General features: G+C 35.1%; 2 protein-coding genes and 1 long non-coding RNA gene across 4 annotated transcripts; 2 read left to right on the forward strand and 1 right to left on the reverse strand.

The window, feature by feature from the left end:
• The first annotated feature begins 210 nt into the window (after positions 1-210).
• Positions 211-5,085, forward strand: LOC147568234 (uncharacterized). The gene is made up of 5 exons (XM_086654682.1): positions 211-293; positions 1,317-1,578; positions 2,276-2,465; positions 3,511-3,833; positions 4,769-5,085. The coding sequence occupies exons 2-4, from the start codon at positions 1,352-1,354 to the stop codon at positions 3,607-3,609; spliced, it is 516 nt and encodes a 171-aa protein (XP_086510808.1). The 5' UTR covers positions 211-293; positions 1,317-1,351; the 3' UTR covers positions 3,610-3,833; positions 4,769-5,085.
• A 6,163-nt stretch (positions 5,086-11,248) lies between these two features.
• On the forward strand, positions 11,249-12,234 carry LOC147568235 (uncharacterized). The gene is made up of 2 exons (XM_086670764.1): positions 11,249-11,590; positions 11,696-12,234. Exons 1-2 carry the CDS (start codon positions 11,303-11,305, stop codon positions 12,179-12,181), a joined length of 774 nt encoding a protein of 257 aa, XP_086526890.1. The 5' UTR covers positions 11,249-11,302; the 3' UTR covers positions 12,182-12,234.
• A 505-nt stretch (positions 12,235-12,739) lies between these two features.
• On the reverse strand, positions 12,740-17,460 carry LOC147568236 (uncharacterized). 2 transcript variants are annotated; one of them, XR_015238167.1, is made up of 5 exons: positions 17,026-17,460; positions 14,653-14,704; positions 14,438-14,555; positions 14,277-14,357; positions 12,740-13,012 (listed from the first exon to the last, which is right to left on the reverse strand). It is a non-coding gene; the product is annotated as an uncharacterized LOC147568236 (long non-coding RNA). The 2 variants fall into 2 exon arrangements; XR_015238165.1 differs by having other exon boundaries at positions 14,438-14,704; positions 17,026-17,327.
• Positions 17,461-22,611: the final 5,151 nt, after the last annotated feature.

The raw sequence follows: 22,611 nt of genomic DNA on the forward strand, positions 1-22,611 counted from the left end.
GTTGTTAGAACTTAACTGGTCAACACTAGTCCACGACCCTTTTGCAAAAAAATAAAAGGTCATGCCCCTTTCGCAAAACCTGGTACTTATGTATGACCCTTTCGCAAAATAGGACCGTGAGTCTTTATTTCCCCACAAAATAGCGGACGTTTTGATCTAGGTGAGATTTGGAATATTACAGTGCTGAGACGGTGACGGTGGCTGAGGTGGTGGAAATAGGGGCGGTGGTGGATCATCGGAGGAGGTTGAAGTAGAATCCAAACGTTGTCTTCCTCTGATTCAACACCTTTAAGGTATACTAATTAATTGAAATATGGTATCAATGGTTTCAAAAAAAAAAAAATTAACAATATTTTGCCAAATTTATGACCTTGAAACTGACTAACAGGGGCGGCCTAGGCCCAAAGCCACCAAAGCGGTGGCTTTGGGCCCCCAACTCCTAATGAAACCAGGAGGGCCCCCAACGGATTCAATAAATAAAAGCTAAATGTTAACTTGTACCCATGTAGCTTAGTTGGCAAAGCTTGCTTTGAACACCCAAAAGGTCACTGGTTCAATCCCCATTGTCTACATAATTTTGCTCCTTTTCTACCGCAAATCATTTACTTTATTAGTATCTTATTTAATTTTTGATAGCTTGTTTTAATAAATTCTCTTGATCTTGTTTTTTTTTGTTCAAACCTTGATCATCAATACAAACCATTGAGTTTTATTTTTTGGTAATTAGTTTTTATTATTTATATGTTATTATTTTCATGTTCTTTTCAATCTAATTTTAAAAAGTTATTATAACGATCAAACTAAAATAATGTAAGGATTTGTCGTTTTTTTATTAGAAACAAAGTGGTAAGTAAGATATACAATTTCTACAAGTATTTGAAATTAGTATGAATTTCATATTAAAATTGACACCAAATTTATATTTGTATTGAACAAAACATTATTTTTAAGTTGTTCGAAATTTTCTACAAAATTTTGTTCATACATCCCAACAATGTAACCTAAAACTAAGGACACCTTATTAATAGGATTAAGATAACACAATTATATAAAAAAAGTTAAATTCTTTAAAGGGCCTCAATTTCGGCATTCGCTTTAGGCCCACCACAACCTAGGGCCGCCCCTGCTGACTAACCCTAGAAAGTTAGAGATTGAAATAGAACAATCTGTATGCAACGTTTTACTTTCTTCTTGAAATGTAAACCCTAAATATATACTTGCAGTTCAAAATTTAAGCCCTTTATTGAGACCTATTGGGTTTCCATATCTGAAACTCACCACCATTTCTCAAATTCTCACTCCTTTTATTTTTCTAGGGTTTTGAAAACTTTCTTCAGACAGTACTGTTATTATGTATCGGATTTGTGGTTCATTGTTGCAATCTCGGAGGTTGGTTCATACCCATAATGGGCCTAGTGAAACCCTAATGGGGAAGATTGTAGAAAAGAAGAAAATGAAACGTAAGAAGAATGAATTACTTGTCAATGTTCCAGAATCAGCAGCTTGGCTGGACACATTAAAGATGCCAATGCTTCTTACTGCTGTTGCTGTTGCTCTTTTTGCTAAAATTCTCATGATGCTAATGTTTTGCCCTAATCTTCCCACCCTTTACATATATACTGGCAGATGGGAGAACTCTTCAGTGTATAATTTAGGTGTTTTTTCGTTGTCCGAATCTGAATCTTCTGAATTAAACAGACCCAAAGTTAACCCAAATCACCCATCCAAACGAGTCAGACAGACAAATACAAGCAATCTAAAATCTGACTCGAGTTTGTTTTGAACTCGAGTCTGATAAAAGATCGTTATTCCTTTTTGTTAATGGCAAAGAGTTGGCTTTCTGGTTGATAGGTAGGGTTGTATCCTATGATTCCCATCTATGTGCTCTGATTACATTTTAGAAAAAAATCACTCCTGTGGTTTCTAACTTCACGGGTTGTACTTGCTCATTTAATAAATTATAATTCTAGGTTAATTTGTTGTATGTATTGCTAACCATGTTATAGTTAATTTTGTTTTTCTTTTTTCACTTTTAGTAATGAAGTAACAACATTCTAATCTGCATTTCAACTTCTTCTTTTCCGGAATTCTTTGTCAATATATTATCATTTTCTTACTTCTTTCATCATATCAAATATAAAATGCCAGTATAACGTAATTTCTTATTATATCCACTTCCCCTATTATATTATTATATGGGTTTTTTTTCTTTCAATGGAACTGACAGTTTCGTCAATATCAATATCATCACTGTTAAGTCTTTTCTGTTGGAGCAGTATGATGAATCCAAATCTCAAGAAAGGATTGAACGGAAAATTAGGAATGCTCCTGAAGGTCAAGGGACGGTTAGAATGCTTAGTCGTGAAGAGTGGGAGGAAATCCAAGAAGTGAGGCCAAGAACTCCTTTTCAATCCAAGCTTGCTCGGCAAAATGCACGCTTAAGAACCGATGAACCATTGCGCATGGTGAGTTAAGAACATGAATTTTCTATTCTTTATCTTTTCAGCAGCATCTTTTACTCATTCACAATTTTCCTCGCGTGCTAGCTCCCCATCCATGTTAAGATAAACCATCTCGACTCATGTCGTTAGCTTTTCTTTTGAAACTTGGGGTTTAGAAGTTACGTGAATAAGGTGAAGGTACATAAAGAGAGAGGGAGATTTGAAACTTTGGTAAATAACAGCCTAGATAGCAGTTTAAATGCAATGCCTTGAACTACTCAGCCATCTCTTCTAAGAGCTTATGACAATAACCCAAAAATTGAGTCAATAGCGATTGTTCTTTTCCAACAAAAGAACTTGTATTGATGGGAAGCCCTTTCTGATTATAAGAAACTCTATGTACCTGACACTTTGTTTACTATCTAATGGAACCTATCACTTCGCAAAATGAGAAACAACTAGAATTGCTTTTTCAACTGCTCATCAGATTAAGAAATGAATTGTAAGGACATGAAACAGAATGTATGCCTCTATGCTATGTCACTCTTTTTGCGGTTAGGTTCTTCAGTTGTCTTCCAAGCATTTTATCATTTATATGCTATGATAGTTCGACAACATTAAGTGTATCTTTTGCGCTGATTTTGCTGCACATCAGTGGAGCCTAATGTGTTTGCTTCAACTTCTAACACATTGAGAACTCCAAACTTGGGCAGACTTGCATGGCATTAATGGTGATTTTTTTCAATTCAGATCTCAAGTTCTAAACTCCGACGGGAAGTCTGAGGTTTCTGTAGTCATATTTCAAAATGTTTTTTTACCTGAATGGCTGTCTTGGACTGATTTTGGGTCATTTGAGCTAAACATAATATAAGTTTGAACTAAAAGCTCATTCTTTTAAACTCATACGGCCAGTTTCAGACTCAAGTCCTTTCTCTGTTTCTGGACAAACAATAAAATCTGAATGGTCAAGCCCACTGATTTTCTTATGATTTCTGCAATTCTCATGAACAACTAGTAGTTTTTGTATTATGTATTTGGCAATGACTAGGATTGTTACTCTAATGTGCAGGGAGATGTGAAGGATTGGAGTATCGACGTGATCACTGAGGCACTGACTAGAGTCGAAGAAAGTGTTAGACGTACTAATTCTCTGTCAAACAATCAATAAGTGTACATTGCTGGGATGCAAACGAACTGTGCGATTAAAGGATGGGGCATATTGGCAGCGGTGGACTAAGGGATTTAAAGCAGAAGGAATTAGGCGGTGAAGGAATATAGCTTACCAAAGTTATGGTTGGCATTACAAACTTATTTGCAAGGTGGGGAAATAAGCTCAAGCTCAAGCTCAATGTAGCCTTGCCCAAATTGGACTTTTAATGTGAGTATGTTACGGTGTCGTTTGGCAACCAAAAGTAGAAGTACTTTTGCTTGCAGTAGAAGTTCTTTTGCTTTAAAAAAGTAAAAAAATAAAATTTCAGAAGTATATTTGGCAAAAATGTTACTTATAAGTAAAAAAGTCAAAAAGTTAGTTTGGTAACTCAATTTACTTTTGATAATTTTATTTTTCTTTTTCATAGAAATACTTGATTTCAATTGAATTTATTTATAATTTCCACAATTACTCGTGTATGCGAAGTAGTGGTAATACTGGTGGTAGTGGTGGTGGAGGTATGATGGTGGCGATGGTAGTGGAAGTATGGCGGTGGTGGAAGTACGGTGGTGGTGATGGTGGAGATACGGTGGTGGTTGGGATACGGTGGTGGTGGTGGTGGATAAAGTATGTAAGTGATAGTGACAAAGTTATGGTGGAGGTGGTACGGTGATGGATAAGGTATGCAGGTGGTAACGATGGAGGTATGATGGTGGTGGTGAAGGTATGTTGGTGGTGGTGGCGGTGGCTGTGAAGGTACGGTGGTGGTGGTGGTGGTGGCGGTGAAGGTAAGGTGGTGGTAGTGAAGGTACGGTGATGGTGGTAGTGGTGGAGCTACAAAGTGGTTATTGTCGAGGTGTGGTGGTGTATGGTGGTGGTGGTACGAAGGTGGTGGTGGTGGTGGTGGTGGTAGTTGAGGTAGGGAGGTGGGGGAGGTGCAATGCGTGTTGTGGTGGTGGTGAGAGTAGAATGTATGGTAGAAGTTTAGTTGGGTAGTGGAGCGGAGATAGACAAAAAAATAATTCGTCAAGTAAAATTCATGCATGTCTCAAAGAAAAGTTACTTTACTTTGAAGTCAAAAGCTAAAAATTTTAACTTCAAGAAAAAGTCAAAAAGTTAGTTTGGTACGCAAAAATTACCGACTTCATTTAAGTTAAAATTTGACTTTTTCTTGAAGTTAAAATTTTTAGCTTTTGACTTCAAAGTAAAGTAACTTTTCTTTGAGAGGTTAAGATTTTTGGGAAAGAAATAACTCGTTAGCTACCGATATCTTAACTTAAAGCATAAGCACGGCCGAACTTCATGTGTTAAGCGATGAGCTATGAAGGAAGAATTTCGAGACTAAGGGGGCTGAAGTTATTCATCTAGAGGCTAAGACCGATTCTAGGTCGAAATGCTGACTTGATAACATATGCATGTGAGAATAGTCTTAAATTTAATCCACCCAAATAATTGCAAATTAATAATTAAGTAAAGGGAATCGTATTATTATTATTATTTTTGGAATGATTTTACAGAGATATTGTTCAATGTATTTATAAGCAAAGACAAAAAGAGGTTGAGCTTCTATGGTTAAGGGATATCAATCAAACTTATTTAATATTAAGTATATATATGTCAAGTAAAACTAATGAAATGTTTCGATTATTTTGTTGATACCTTTTAAAAATTGAATGTAGTTTGCTTATAATATTTCTACGTTATTAAGTTTCATCACTAGACCAATTAAAATAAAGATTAAGAATAATGCGATTAAATATTTATCGGGATTTTTTTTCTTTTGTGTCACAGTATGAATGTATAATTAACAAATTAATTATGACTAATAATTCGTTAGGGCCACTCTATAGTAACAAGCTAAGATTAGATTTGCACGACTCAATTGAGATGGCAAAGACAAGGGAGCCCACATGTTTCTATTATCTTATCCTTATTTCCTTGGGCAAATTTTGCCCTAACCCCACCCGATAGTCTTCTTGTTGATCCAAGGTTAACCTTTTTTTTTCTTTTCTTTTTTCCTTCTCAGTTCTCACATCACACTTCAACAAAAAAAAAAAGTTCTCACATCACACAAGAAACTAACTGCATGAAGACCTTTAAATGGACGTTTAGTGGCGAAACATCCTCATAGTTAAACGGAACATCCTCATTTGTTTTTTGTCTGATCTTACGGATTTTGGTTCTAAGTTACACCAAAATGGAATGAAATTAGCCGTCCATTTTGGGTCTAATTGGTTAGATTGAATCTTGGCCATCAAACCATAATCTATTATAATCCTTAATCTTTCATTAACACATTCCATTCATTTTAATTAAATGTAACATTCCATTTGTTGTCCCCATCAGTTTTTACATGTATGAATTGATAAAATGTATCATCATTTATGAATTAATTACCCTTCAAAGAGAGGAGTATAATTAAAGGGTAGTGAAGGGATTATCATGAATCAAACGCCAATACCATTCGCTCTTCAGTGGCGTGGCCGAGAATTTGGGGGCCCGGTGCGAAAAAAATATTTGGGGCCCTTTCTCCACTGATATCAAAACGTAAACTCTTTTCACACATTATACGTTTAGTAATTATCTCTTAAGAAACTAAGTTCGATAAGAAAAAAAGTTTAACTCCTTCCGTGAAGTTGAATACTTATATTCTAAGTTGTGTATTTTTTTCATCCCAAATACTTCTATGCAAAAACCATACACATTTGACAACACTCCTTCCACGAAAAGATAGAACAATAAGTATTCGACTTCATAAACATACAAACTAAACTAATAGTTTATCACTTTATCCATAACTTAATACCATAACTAATAGTTGTTATTTTTTTGTGAAGAAAATAGTTGTTGTTAGAAACAGTTGGAGATAATAACGAGTTCATAAAATAAACAAAAAAGTGACCGTTGGGTGGATTGAACTTGAGACCTCTTTGTTAACACTCAAGAGGTTTACCAATTCAGCTACATCACCATCTTGTTTCATTGTGTACTGCTAAATTAATATAACTAATCGGAATTTAGGGTCCCCTATCTCTATAAGAAAATTATGTGATTTGAGGGGGGCCCGGTGCGACGGCACCGGTCGCACCCCCTCAAACACGCCCCTGTCGCTCTTCCTATCAGTTTTCACATCATTGACGGAGAAAGTAATGAATTTCTTTTATTTCAATTATAGAATATCTACTATTAAGCTTGCAATAACCAAACTGATTTTTGTTTTCAAATTCTATATCTAAAACATACAATCTGAGTTTTTTTCTTTTTGTGTTTTTGTTTCTTGAAATGTACCTATTAAGAAACTCAAACTATTTTTTTTTTAGAACCGATTACATTGTCGTTACAGTTGGCGTTGAATACATCAAAAATGTGATAAGCTTGCTACCGCGCACTCAAACTATAACATGACCTGGCCTATAGCCCACTCAAACTCCAACATAACCTGGCCTATAGCCCAACTAGATAATGGCCTAAAGCCCAACTACACTACATTATTTATACCTTAATAATCCCAATTCAAATAACCAAAGATTTCACCTTCACGGGGATTCGAACCTGGGACCTCCAGGGGTTTCTGGAGTTTATGTCAACACCTTGGAACTACTTGGGCTACCAATTGTTGACAAGAAACTCAAACTATTAGTCGGAGGAAATACTTGTTTTTTAATTATGTTATTTTCTTCTCTTTGCAGCCGAGGTGTTCGATAAATTGAGGTATTCGTTTTAGGAAAACAGTGAAATGTTTAGCTTTTTCTAGATTTTATGAGCAGCTCTAGATTGCAGGGTTTCCAAGATTTTCAATCTCGGTAATGTATATTACGTACTTTTTTAAGTCTTTCAGTTAACAACTTTTCAACTACCTTAGTTTTCTTTCATTTTTATTCTGCGAAATGAATGTTAGGCATCGGTATGGTCGAAAATGGTTAAACATTTTTTGTCGAAAAGTGTAGTTCGGTGTTCTAGAATTACTTCTTATCACCTATATAGTCTTTCGGTTGTGATTAATATCATCTAAATATTTATTTTATAAGTTAGTCATAAGTTTTTGTAATTTTAGTACGAGTTATTTCCTTTTTGGCCTCCTACTTTGTGACCAGCTTTTTTTGCCCTCTATTTTTAATAAATTCAAATTTGGTCTATTTTTTTAATGTAAATGCCATAACTACACTTCCTACAAATATATTTTCAAAATAAAATTAATTAGAAAACATCTCTCTCCACCTCACCTCTCTCTTCTCTGACGAAGGTCGCCAACCGGAAATTTTTTCGGCCGACGACATTTAAACATAAAAAAGAAATGGAGATTCGAAAGTAAAATATATGTGTTTTACAGGGACTTTATAGAGAATTTTGGTTCTTCTGTTTTCTTCTTTTAAAGCTCTGAAACTTCAAATTTCGATTTTGAGATCAAAAAATTGAAGAACTGATTTTTAGAGAGATTTCTTCGTCTGAGATTATCAGTGATGGCTGAGATCTCTGTTGAAATTGTTAGTGAAAATAAGTTTGAGATGAAGATTGAACCGGTTTCACGAGCAGCAAGACGAAAAAGAATGGAGATTCGAAATTTAAAGCTGATCACCGGTACGACAGAATTATCTAAGAGCAGAAAACGTCGGAAAATAAGTGTTCATCGGAAGGAAGATGATGATTCTCAAACTGATGATGGTTCTCAGGACTCGAATTCTAGTTTGAATGAATCTTCGGTTGAGGTCCTCCTTCTATTTCTCTCCCTACAGTTACAGTTGTAGTTAAAGATAAGATCTCAGATAGATATCCGGAGTTTGGTATGAGTTCAATTTGTGGTTGGAAAAGAGATATGGAAGGTGTCGTATCAATTTATCCATTATTTAGTCGGAGTAATTCTTCTGAGATACCGGCGAGATTTCATCATTTAGCCATTTCTGTCGATCATAAGGTCCAAGCTCTTACCTGATCGATTTTTTAACAGAATTTACGTAACATTTCCATTAGAGATCTGTAACCTAGAGTATCTAGAATTCAATCGAATTGATTCCTTATACCTAGAAATTCATTTTTGATTTTGATATTGCAGGGCTTCTCTTTGAACAGTCATATCGACCAGACTAACTACTTCGAATTTAAAACTTCGGTGGTCGTGTAATCTATTGGGATGGTGCTCGTGTTCTTGGTGTTCTTGCGATGTCCAGAGCCATTGGTAAGTCGCCATGAACGTTCTCTCTCTCTTAACTCCGCCCATGGCGCATGTTAATTTTTGTCGAGATCGGATTTGGTTTTGACAATAGCAAGTGATGGTTTATGGGATGTGGTATCGAACGACACAACTTGTAATATCGTAAGGATGTGTTTAAAGAGTCAAGATCATGTGATAACGTTGTTGACTGTATCTGGAAACGGTGAGGAAGCACATATACTAAGCAAAAATGAGAACTCGTGTTTAGAGAGAGAGAGAGGAGAGAATTCCTTTTTTTTTGTGTTTGAAGGTTGCCGGTCGAAAATTTTTCCGAACGGCGACCTTCGTCAGAGAAGAGAGAGGTGAGGTGTAGAGAGATGTTTTCTAATTAATTTTATTTTGAAAATATATTTATAAGAAGGGTAATTATGACATTTACATTAAAAAAGAAGGTCAAATTTGAATTTATGAAAAATAGGAGGCTAAGAAAGAAACTGGTCACAAAGTAGGGGGCCAAAAAGGTTTCCGCTTAATCTATAAGTTTATGTAATTTTCATGTACATGCATAGGCCTGTAAACGATAGCTTATCTGATCGGATATAGGCGTATCCGTATCCGAATCCAATAAGTTATCCGAATATCTGTATCTGATAATTATCCGACGGATATTATAAATCAATATCTGAATCCGATAATATTAACGGATATCGGATAATATCCGATATCCGAAACTTTAACAAAATTTCAAATTTTTTTTTTTAAGTTTTTAACCATTAGAACTAAATAATAAATCTCAACCATACATTATATATATTATTATGAATAAATTTAAATTTTTATTATTTTTTTATATTACTTATCGGATACGGATATTTATAGGATCAAATATTAGTGTATCTGTATCCGATAAGCAGATATTCGATAAGGAATATCCGAATCCGTATCCGATATCCGAAATTTCGGATACCTTTTTAAATTTCGAATACGGATGCAGATCGGATGTCGAATATTCGGATATCCATTGACAGACTTATACATGCATATTAAGAATAACACTGTGCTTTATTTATTTCGTATAATGTGGATTCTATCAATTTGAATGATTTTAATACTCAAGCTTAATTATAAGATTTTCTTTTACCTCTGCCAGTCAAGTTCTTGACGAGTTTAGAGAAGACAGATTTGCAGAGAGTAGTGAACTTTCAGTCATTGAAGTATTTAGATTTCTAATATTTCTTATTAAGATCTCTCTCTCCCTATATATATATATATATATATGTATATTACTTAGATATGTCGACAAAAATATTCAGTTTCATAGTATTTAACTCAAAGGAAAAAGTTAAGGTCCTTTTGCTTTCCTTTTTTTCTTACATTTGTTAATATTACTATTCGTTTTGTTCACTGTACTAATTAGTATTAATTTTTTAATTTTTAATTCGGTAATTTTTATCTATTGAAGTTTGTATGTTCTGAACTAACAACTCAAAATTTTATTTAGCTTAAAAAGTCTGCTATTAGTCGTTTATAAAGATCTCATATACTACCAATATTAGTATTTTTCTACAAGTCTGTAACAACTATTGTGGAAGTTTTTTTTTGTATGAAATTTGAAGCAAGTGGCCGAACTTATATAACTTTCAATATAAAATTTTAGTTTGCTAAACAAATAGCTATGACATGTTTTGATGTTGTACTCTATTAGGAGAAAATTGAAGTATTGTAGGGACATATATAGATAAGACATACCTATTCATATTTGTATATATCTCTGTTGTTTACAAAGTATTTTTTATGAAACTAGACACGGAATGATGCACAAATCAAGAACTATACGAAATAATTTTATTTAAGACCTGAAATAATTTCAAACTAAATTAGAGGATATGGTACATATATTGGAAGCAAGGCAACCCATCATGGACAAATGGAATATAAGAATACCGGCATAGTGCACTAGACCTTTGTAATTGCTAATTACATAATGCATCTGATGAGTAGACTGGAAAACATAAACCCTATGCACAACCGAAATAAATGTCAACCCTCTATCAAGAGAGTGAACAACTCTTTCAAGAAAGAGCGAGTCTTGCCGCGGAAATGAAGAGTGTCAATTTCATTTTTGCATGGGTCGACTGTGACGATTAGCCTTTTGTAACATTGTTCTTCTTGCACCACCACATATGAAAATCTACGGATCACCATAATAATTAATTAACAGCCAATATTGTAGAAAATAGTCACAAACTCACAATGCATGGCCATTATACGAGAGAGAGAGAAAGGGAGAGAGAAAGGGAGAGAGAGAGAGAGAGAGTGGCTCCACAAATAATGGTGACCACATCCTCCAATAGGCCCACTTGCTTCCACCCACTAATTGCTTCCATTTTCTTTCACTTATTCCCTTTCATTTCACTCCCACCACTTCCCTATCCAGCTTAAATACAATCACTTACTAATTTCATCATTCCCAAACCCAAACCCAAACCCAACCCCAATCATCTTCTCTCTCTCTCTCTCTCTCTCTCTCTCTCTCTCTAAATCACATAACAGTTGTTAGTCATGGTTGACTGTTACTATTCACTACATCTTCTAGGAGCTATGGATAGACTTTGGTTCCAACAAATCATCCTATTCCCTCAAGAACCACCCATCATTAACCTCATCTCAAAAACCACCTCTAAACCACTCCATCATCTTCCTAAAACTAAACCCATCTCTGATATCCAATCAAATTCAGCTCCAAATCTCTCTTCAACTCTAATTCTTGAAGATCATGAAGAATTCATCTCCTCCTCTTCCTCTTCCTCTTCCTCCTCCTCATCAGAAACATCTCCAATTACTTCTCAGGTAAGAAAAAACTAACAAAAATCCTCATTTAGTTTGATCAACAATTATATTAGTATTACTTAATTACTTAATTTATCTTCTTTAATTGTTCTTAATCATAATTAGGATTGCTTAGAGGTGGAAGAATTGAATTACAAGAAAAAAAGACCAGCAAGATTAAGTACTCTCGGAACCAAATCCTTGCCTCGTTCGTCGGCTAAAAAACTCCCTAAGAAAAGGCGAAACGGTGGAGTTGAAGAAAGTAAGTTGAAGAAGACAATGAGTTGTAAGAGTTTATGTGAATTGGAATATGAAGAAGTAAAGGGTTTTATGGATTTAGGGTTTAGATTCAAGAAAGAAGAGTTGAATTCAAGAATGATGAGAATAGTACCAGGTTTACAAAGAATGATTGATCAAGAAAGTAATTATGAAGATGAAGTTGAAATTGAAATTGAAAGGCCATATTTATCAGAAGCTTGGTTGATAAAGAAACCAAACTCACCATTACTTAATCTAAAAATGATGCCCCCTGTTTCAGCTTCTAATGATATGAAGAAGCATCTTAGGTCATGGGCAAAAATTGTTGCTACTTCAATTCAACTAGAGTATTGATCAATACATAAATAATTCTATATATATAGAGAGTATATACTACTACTAATAAATATTATCACTACGAAAAAAAGGTCCATTAGGGACGGACAAAAACCGTCCCAAAAATGGAAAAACCGTCCCTAATGGAGTATTAGGGACGGTTATAATCTGTCCCCAAAAGAGGCGTCCCAAATAATATTTGGGACGGATATAGGGACGGATAGCATCTGTCCCAAAGTTATTTTTGGGACGGTTTGAAACTGTCCCTATTATCAACGATTACTAGGGACAACATATATCTGTCCCTAAATAATTTGGTGGGAATTTCCACTTTTTAGCATTTGGGACAGTTAATATCTGTCCCTAAAAATTTTGCGGGAATTTCGGCTCGCAAGCATTTGGGACAATTAATATCTGCCCCTAACAATTTGGCGGGAATTTCCTCTCATTAACATTTCGGACAAATTATATTTGTCCCTCTCAGATCAACGATGATTTTTTATTGCCTGTACCTGATGTAATTAATATTCGTCCCTGCAAATTTGGTTAGGAATTTTTCACATAATAATTAGTGTATACTGAATAGAAAATTTTCCTTCAATTTAAAAACACGTATTTACATTAACATGTTTTGAGAAATCCCCCGAAAAAATTTACAAGCCTGGGCGGAAAAAAAAGTCAAACCAAAATAAAAGAATAATAGGCTAATAATTCTTCCATAGGAAGATAAAAATTCTATGAACATTAAACTACTCTAACTTCATCCTCCCATCTTGTTCCTCATGTTGTCGAGAAAAACGTAGAAACACCATTAACATATCATCATCTCAGCAGAGCTCCATCCTATCCCTGTATCATGGACACAAAAAACAATAGACAACGAAAGCTATTAGTTTATTACCTTGTTCGAAATTAGGACAAGACAAATATACAAACATGTTAAAACTTCTATAAAATTGTTAAAAGAACAAACTTTCACACACACAAAATCTTCTTAAAAGCGGTAGCTTCATAATAAGTTTATACTGTTCTAGGTACTAACAAGCATACCCTCACGGGTCTTTGCGTTGCATTTAGACAGAGTTCTTTAACATAATAATGTTTCATATTAAGTGTCCAGGTCACTATAATACTGCATTAGTTCTAGAACAATGGTCTAATTCGGTAAAAAATAACACCAAAACATACTGCGATGCAGCAACAACTGCAGCCCCTTGGTTGTTGCGACGCAACAACAGTTGCAGCCCATTGGCTACCTGCGACGCAGCAGCTGCTGCCATACCTTCGCCTATTGCGATGCAAGGTAGTGTGACTATTTGTGTCCCACTGTTATGCACGACAAGAGCATAATCTCGAGAAGGAATCCCTGAAAAAAGTAAACCTTTTCCTTCACATAATCACACTGCACATTCCTTTCTAGCTTTTAGGTACTTTTGAAGTCCCTACTTCCAAGAACAAAAACTTAGAGTAATATTAGTCTAGCTTATCGTATATTCTCTACGTTTTTTTTAATTATCTCGACTCCCAGCAATATAGAAGTTAGCTGATAATGTTAACAACAATAGATTGGACCTTCTCGAATTTTATAATGCTCTCATATAACAATTTTCTTGATTCTCTTTGGTGATTACAGGCTTCTAGAGTATCTTAAACTCAAGTAAAGTTGAAGAAATCAATGAACGATCTGGGTAACTATATCTATCGATGATATTAGCGAAGGCAATATCCTTAACTAGGAATCACTCTCCATGATTCTCCTTTTTCTTCTCATCTTATTTGCTCTTCTTCTTAAACTCTATGTGATAACTTCCATATTAAACTGGAGCTAGGAGGTTTCCTATGTGATTTAACACTTCAATCTGATGAACCAACAAATAATCTACTTTCCTATAAATAATCTATTTTCCTTCGCCTGATTCGATATTACCTGATGAACCAACAAATCGAATTATTGACTTACTTTACTTATACTTAGAGATTTAGACATTGCCCCCACTGTTATATTAATATTAAGATCATACCTCCGTAATAATGCATTAAGATTACCATATGTTAGTAAGATAGTGTGACTATTTGTGTGATAGATATTATACTACTAAGGAGAAAAGGTTACCTCATGCTAATCAGAATGTGAAGATGACCTTAGGTCGTTACGAGAACTTTCAAAGGAGAAGCTAGGCATAGAGACATGTAGCTGTAAAACGAACATATAGGTCTTTAATATCAGTTGTAATGATAACTACATACTAAATCATAGATCTATTAAAAATCTACCTCCCCATCGTGAAGCCGTCTAAAATAGGCCCTCATCTCGTCTAATTCCGCTTTGGTACTATTAAGTTCTTTTTTCATTTCTTCCATTTCTTTTTTCATGTTTGAAGTCTCTTCATTGCTGTTACGATATCCAACGTGGGAAGATTTTCCCCAAAGCATAAAGTTTGGATTTCTTAATTTAACAAATAAGAAGAACAGTGAGAAGAACAATGAACCTGGATGTGAAGACTCGCACCAGGAGATCTGGCAGAGCTTTTGGTGGCTTGCCTGTTCACAAACAAGATTAGTTAGTCATTTACTCATCAAATGATATATATCCATAAACTAATGTCATGTTTTAGAAGCGTATATAGTTAAATATGTGACGGCGACGAGTCATAGGATTATCACAAGATAGGGCACACGTATAGATTTTCTATATACTTCATAAATTGAGCAATAGCATGGATATTGGTATTGGTATTGGTATCATACAAGAGTATCGATTCGACTATTCATAAAAGCACAACCTTCCTGTGTAATATTGAAGTCGGGAAGTCTATCAATAAAGTAAATGGTTCGAACACACGGTTAATATTTTTGTGAACCCAACAACAAAAATGTATAAAAGCTAAGCAGTTGGGGGCGCGATCGGTCCCCAATCCCAATCCTCGATAATAGGATCAGCTAGGTCAGGGTCTCCCTAGGATTGATCACCTTTCAAGGTACATATATATAACTAATAACTATATACATTTATATATATATATTATACATATAATTGTGTAGGAGGATTGGCATGGGACTATGGGTGTAGTCCATGGGACTTGTCCCAAAGTGGTCTCTAACTCTCTGGATGATGTCACCCCAAAAGCTAGCTCAAGAGGTGAGGTTTTCCCTCAGACTCACAAAGTGACCACCACCCCCTCCCACAACCAGTGTGGGACTAACACCAACAGGGACCAACTCGGTCTACCCACGATCCATGTCCAATCCACGAGTTACTCGGGTGGATTGGGTGATCCCAACAACTGGTAGTATAAAAGTAAAACAAAAAGGCAGATTCAGGAGACCTTATCCTATGCATTCTGAGATATGTTAACTAGACAACACTAGTTTAGCAAGTTTCAATAAGAAAGCATTATTGGATGAAAGTAAATAAGGGTAGCCTCCCATTCTAGTTTCATACATGCAAAGAGGACAAGAAGAACAAAGTTAAGAATTTGTTCTTGGAGTTGGAAAAACCAACTGAAACAAGAAAGCATAGACTCTCTTTTCGGCTTGTATATAATATATATATATATATATGCTACATAAGATTATCTTGAAGTACAGACAATAAGAACACCGATTAAAAAATACATGAATGGTTAAGTTATAGAACGTGACAAATACAATCGCTTATAATATTGTAGACTAATCCCACTCCGTCGTATCATATTAAAATCTACGACTATTAGCTATAACTCATTTGAACCTAATCTGAACAAAACATTTTTCTTTGCCACAATCGAGCTTTTTCTTTCATTATCTAAGGTTGTTTTTTCATTTATGTTCTCTGACTCCAACATTAATTTGGCTTCTTACATTTTCACTAACCCTCATGTTTCAACTCTAGAATGAGTTTACTTTAGTGTTTGTTATATAAAAATGAATCGAAACATTTTCCTAAATCTCTAAGATCTCAAAAACTAAATCAAACACATGCTCAAATCATTCTTAACAATCTTCATAACGACCTCATAACAATTACTAGAGCAAGTAAAAAAAAACTTGCTGATTTCGGCACTGTTTCTTAGGAATTAGGATACAATGATATATGGTTATTAGAGCTACCCACTTCACAAAATGGGTTGGTTATTAGTTGTTCTATCGAATCAATTGGAGTTTCCGAAGAATCACTTGAAATTTTCTTTAATCTAGCTGAATTTCAAACTTTAATGGGAGATTAATCGAATACGAAAGGAAGCAATCATGAAGAAACACCAGCAATTCTCATTAACTATAACAACCTTTTTACAAAGTAAGGAAGTTCAATTCTATATGATTCTTCAATAAGGGAAGAACTTCCTATAATGGTTCGAATTAGGGTTTAGACTATGTATTCAGATTTGACATGTATCTCTAAATGGGGGAATCCCATAATGAGTAAGTAAAAAAAAGTAAGAAACCCAACCAAGAGAACTCAATTACTAATCAAAAGCAATTCACTATCTTCAATTTTCTATGTCAGTACCATGAAATTAGAGCTACCCACTTCACAAAATGGGTTTGTTATTAGTTGTTCTATCGAATCAATTGGAGTTTCCGAAGATATGGTTTTGGGTGGAGTTCAATTTGATTCGACTACTCCAATTGTTGCTCTACAGCAAAAGCTGAACTACAAGAATTGAATGTTGGGATGAACATACATTGTTTACCACTAGATACTTGAATTGATTTTACTGTTCCATTCAAATACTCAAGAATCGGATATTAGGATTTTAATTTTGTTCTAATGTTCTTACTAGATAGTAGTAAACTAACACAAAATAAGTTGAATCACCCAAGCATAAACTTTGGATTTCTTAATTTAACACATAAAAAGAACAAGGATAAGAACAATGAACCTGGATGTGAAGACCTGCACCAGAAACCCTAGAAATCTCGATCAACCTGCTTCACAAACCCGAGAAGAAGCCCAAAAAACCCTAAGTCTGTCGCACAAAAGAAGAAGATGCAACAGAAACCCTAGAACGATTAACTCTATAAGTAGAAGAAGATCAATAGTGTTGAACAGGAAAGAAGAAAATCATGAGGAGAAGAAAATCACGGGGAGAAGAAAATCGTGGTGATGAAGTCGTGATGGAAGGGGAGGGAAGTGTGAGGAGGAGAGAGAAAGAAAAGAGGGAAAACAGAACAAAAAAAAATAAGGAGGGAAGAAGTGTAAAGTTTTGCGCCTTTTTTTTTGGGTAAAAAATTTGTGATTTCTTTATACTTCTAAATTGTATTCGGAAAGTCCGTCCGTATGATAATTTGGTCCCAATTGTTATCCTATCGGGGACAAATAGCACAAAATTGTCCCTATTATTGCTTTATTAGGGACATACGTAAAATCGTTTGTCCCTATTGGACGTTTTTTTTGTAGTGTATATTGAACCAATGAAGCAATTGTACAAAATATGAGTTGAGGGATTTAGGTGATGATCTTTCCATTACTATTGTTTGAATTTTGATGAGTTAATCAAATAAAATTTTACAATAATAAAGATGAAATGGAAGCCTAATTGTATATTTTTGTGTTTTGATCCTAATAGAATTCTATATTTGGTAATGTGATTTTCGTACGGGCATCTTTGTTTGGTTTATAATTTTATTGTTTTTTACTATACAATAAGAGTAATTCCAATTTCAACAATCCAAAAGGTTTGGAATTCGGTAAAGTAAGAAAAAAAAATATTAAGAAATGAAGGAATTTAATCGGAAGTACTAAATAAATAAAACACATCGGCACCTAGAGTCAACAATGTATCACCTAATATCATGAACTCGCGTATGGCATAAGGCTAACATCCTTAAGGTTACGAGGACATGCCACTCTCAAGTTTATAGTATAATATAAAGTGTTTGTTTATGACATTATTCATCTGAATTATCACATTTGAAAATTAAATTATATCAATCTTGTTTTTAAACGAATAAAATTGATTTTTCTTTATAATGCAAAACAGAAAAAAAAAAATCAACTTGATGATGCGGAATTGGGTTTGTCGAAGAAAATTTGGAGTGCTTTTCTATCTAGACATGAATTCTTTTTTCACGACATATTTGTTCAAGCTACAAAAATAAAAGTGTAGTTTAATAGAATATAAACTTATCGAATCGACATTTGTATTCTAATAACAGTAGAGACTTTACCCTAAGAAAAAGTAAAGAGGGTCCATCTTTAGATCAAGTTGTTGAATGAAAACAACAAACATAAAAAGCATATTATGTGCCAAAACTTGATTCCACATTCCATATGTTGTTCGTGTTTATGTCTTTCTTTATATGTCTTGTCATATATATATGTGGTCCTATATAAGCTTTATGTTTTTATCGTCGGGCCAGGTCACATTGTCAAGGTCCAGCAAGTATATCCAAATTATTTTCAACCAAAGCCAAATTATTTGATATGTGGTTCTCGTCCAATCTTCGAAACTTATTGTTAGGCCATTTCTTGTTGGATATTCCATTGATAACATCTAAGGGTTGACGATTCTCAATTATTCAAAAGCCCAGGTTAACTAGTGTAGAAGGATAACTTTTTAAGGCACGGCTTTAAATTCCTATAAGCACAGCTCCCTTTATAGGCCCATTTTGTGGAGGGGGCCTAAAGCATTTGTGGAGGGCGCCCCATTGAGGATTTTATAGTCCAACAACTGTGAACATTCCATCCTTTAAAATCTAAAAGGGCAGTCTAACATGAACAGGTTGCAGAATCTATAGTGGCTCTTACATTTGACTTGTAGGCGCCAACTGGCTTTCTTTTGTTGTTGTTTGATGGGCCTATTGAATGTGTGAAAAACATTTAGTTATGGTTTTCCTCTTGTTAGTTGTTTGATGTTTGTGGAAAACATGGGGTTTTGTGATAAGAGGGAATGGATGAAAGGCCCAAAGTTAAGCCCAAAATAAGGGCCCGATCCAAAGTTGGGAAAAAATGTAAAAGAGGTCCTCTGTGTCATATCTGAATTTGGAGAAACCAAATACCCTTACTTTATTAACAAAATTACGATTCGTGCCACTAAATATTTACGATACTTGCCACTCAAATTGCCCGGGAAACGCGAAAAAATCTGAAAAATTCGGCCCGATGTGACAGTTGCAGGTGGAGGCGTCCCATCTCCATCACTCTCTCTCTCTCCCACGCCTTTACTCCAGCAAAACGTTCACTCTTCTTCTATTAACTTCTCCATCACTCAGAAACCGTTCCCTCTCTCAAAAACCACCAGCCATTAAAGAACCATAAGCCATAAAATCCCTCTAAAATCAGTCCTCTTTCACCTGATTTCAGTTCATAAACAGAAGCCAAGAAGGAACGGTTTTCTCTCTCGTCTCAGCCCTCTTTCACCCGATTTAAGTTCAGCCCTCTTTCACCTGATTTCATTTCAAAGGTAGGTTTTCTCTCTCTCTCTCTCTCTGTCTCTCTCACTCTATATCATGAACATACGTTATTGTTATTTTCTCTGGTAATTTTTCATTCAAAAAAGCCCTAATGTTCTCTCTCTCTCTCTCTCTATCTATCTCTATATCATGAACAACTAAGAGATTTCGTTACTGTGTGATATTACTTTGTTTTGGACAGATGGTAAAGCCTACTTCATCAAAATAATCAAGTAAGAAAGTATCCATTGATGAACCTCGGTCTAGCAGATCGAAGACAGTTATTGAAGAACAAGTAAGTAGAAGAATGAGCCCTAGAAAAAAGGTATGTAACTGAAAACTTTAACAATTTTCTGTTTCATAAACTTATTCCGAGTACATAATAATGTTTCCTGTAGATTGATCTGTTTCATAAAGTTGTGTACTGGTACAACCAAATAGTTCCAGTAAACCAGTTGATTTCTTGTACACTGGATAGTTTCAAAAAAATTCAACTCTTTCTTACGTAACTATCTAAGACACAGGTAAATTTTTCAAAAAATTCAACTCTTTCTTATGTGACTGGTTTGTAGTTTTCTTTTTTATAAAGCTGTATATTTTACATAGAGGAATTCGCAAAAAATTTTACTACGTACTAGTACAACAAAATAGTTGCAGTAAACCAGTTGATTTCCTGTACACTGAATGGTTACCATAGTTAAGTTTTATTTATGAAACACACAGATGATTGCCCGAAATTCAATTCTTTCTAATGACAATGGTTTGTAATTTTTTCAGGTCTCACAAGATGATACCTTAACAGTGGTGCCAAAAACAAAAGGAAAGAGAAAAATGGCAAATGTAAAACCTGAAGGAAGGTCAAAAAAGAAGACACAACAAGCTGTACCTGAAGGTGGCTCTGCAAGGGCCTGGGTTGGCTCTCCAAGTGAGCCAAAAAATAGACCCGAAAATTTGGCAAGCAAGTTGTCCAAGGTGTACAAGATTTCTCTTAAAAACACATGGACCCAGTTGAAAGTAACATATCCAAAATTGACAAGCAGGCAGAAGGAGTTGCTTGCAGAGTCTCCCTTCAACAACTTGGTGAACGCGTTTCTAAATGACAGGATTGGCCTAGACAGCACAAGCAGACCAAACAAGGCGATATTTGAACTCCTCTGCTTGTATTCCTCTTCCACAGAAACCTTCAACCTAGCTGGCAAAATGTTAAAGCTGAAGCCTCAGGTGTTTCTTTGATTCTGGGCATGCCATTGAGAGGGGAGGTGACAGAGCTTTTCTCATCCACCAAAACACTGAAGAAACCACAACAAGATTTTTTTGTAAAGTACTTTGGAGAGGTGCATCCAAAAGTAACATGCATTATGATGGCTAATGCACTGAGGATGGCGGTTGATGAAGAGGATGAGCTGGATGTCATCAGATTGATAATCATGTTCATTGCTGCCAATGTTTTGTTTCCTTCAACAACCGGGTACTCGATTCCACAACATATTCTGCTGTACCTGGAATCGATGGAAACAATTCAGAGTTATAATTGGCCAGTGGTGGTGCACCAATTCATAATAAACTACATGAATAAGCACCCGAACGACCCGATTAAAGTTTCAGGCTGCTTACTACTCCTGCCTGTGAGTATGTTTAAGTTTATTTCAATTATATATTAGAATTGAAGTGCCTTATTGAATTTACAAATGTGTTTGTCTTATTTAAAGGTATGGTTCTGTGAGCATACTCTATGCTATGAAAGAGAGGAGAGGTATAAAGATGAAATCCCAAGGATTGTAAGGTGGTCTCTTGTGAAAATAACAGACACGTTTGACGAGAAACTAGCCAGCCTGACATGTGAACAGGTATAAAATAACATTTACATACCACTAAACTTGTGGGTTGAATGTAAACTAACTTATGTACTGGAAACTGTTTGGTTTACTGGAAACTGTTTGGTTTACTGGAAATTTATTGGTTTACTGCTATGGTTATTACTGAAATGTTTTTCATTTTCTTACAGGTAACAGAAGATTTTGTTTTCCCCCTCAACGAAGAAGAAACCAAGTTGGTGCAAACAATAGAGACCAAGTCCAACGTAAGTGACTTGATTCTTGAGATTGACCAACTTAAGCTAAGAAATAACCAGCTAGAGAAAGAGAATGAAAAGCTTAGGAAAGAAAATGAAGAACTTCAGGCAGAACTGGCAGAAGCTATTGAAGAGAGGGACGATGCATTCAAAGGTTATTCAGATCTACTGGCAGAGGGAATGATTCCAGTAGCCACTTATGTTCGATCAACGGATGGCATTTTAGTGCCTGTAATGGAAATGAATACAGAGAATGCACCAGAACAACAACAGGAGGCTCAGGAGAAAGAGGAAAAAGAGGAGAAAGTAAAGGAAAAGGGTAAAGAGAGAAAAGAAGTAAAGGAAGTAAAGGAAAAGGAAAAAGAAGAGAAAGTAAAGGAAGATAAGGGAAAAGGTAAAGAAGTTGCAGGAAAAGGTAAGGAAGAAGGTAAAGAAGTTGCAGGAAAAGGTAAGGAGAAAGCAAAAGGTAAAGAAGTTGAAGGAAAGGAAGATAAGGGAAAAGGTAAAGAAGTTGCAGGAAAGGAAGTAAAGAAAATTGCAGGAAAGGAAGATAAGAAAAAAGGTAAAGTGAGTAAGGAGGAAGATTCCGAAAGTGGAGAAGAAGATACGGATGATGAAGAAGGTGAGGAAGAAGAAGCTGAAGAAGATGATGCTGAAGAAGATGATGGTGAAGAAGATGATGATGAGAACAGTGAGGAAGATGATTCAGAAGGCAGTAAAGAAAAAAAAAAAAGATGAAGCGAGTGAGAAAGAACAGGATGAAGATGAGGAGACAAAGGATGAAAAAAAGGAAAAAAGCAAGGGTGCAAGCAAAGCTGCGAAAAAAGGCAAACTCTAATTTCAGATTAAGAATTTATTTTGGTTTAATCTAATATTGTTCTCTACATTTCATATTCAGTTAGTTTCAAGTGTTTTTATTCTTATTCCAAAAATAGTAAACATCTGGCTGGTTTTAAGTATTGAAATTCTAATTACGCTCATTAGATCCTCTATAGGAAACTTT

Source organism: Eschscholzia californica, unplaced genomic scaffold (assembly GCF_041429995.1).
Source record: "Eschscholzia californica isolate CP2 unplaced genomic scaffold, dmEscCali1.0.p SCAF_1, whole genome shotgun sequence".
NCBI lineage: Eukaryota > Viridiplantae > Streptophyta > Magnoliopsida > Ranunculales > Papaveraceae > Eschscholzia > Eschscholzia californica.

Excerpts from the sequence above, each read along its gene's own strand:
- LOC147568234 (XM_086654682.1), top strand. The coding sequence starts at position 1,352 with ATGTATCGGATTTGTGGTTCATTGTTGCAATCTCGGAGGTTGGTTCAT. Across the intron at positions 1,579-2,275 it reads TTTGCTAAAATTCTCATGAT|GTATGATGAATCCAAATCTC; the intron begins GCTAATGTTTTG and ends TCTGTTGGAGCA. Across the intron at positions 2,466-3,510 it reads CCGATGAACCATTGCGCATG|GGAGATGTGAAGGATTGGAG; the intron begins GTGAGTTAAGAA and ends TCTAATGTGCAG.
- LOC147568235 (XM_086670764.1), top strand. The coding sequence starts at position 11,303 with ATGGTTGACTGTTACTATTCACTACATCTTCTAGGAGCTATGGATAGA. Across the intron at positions 11,591-11,695 it reads CATCTCCAATTACTTCTCAG|GATTGCTTAGAGGTGGAAGA; the intron begins GTAAGAAAAAAC and ends AATCATAATTAG.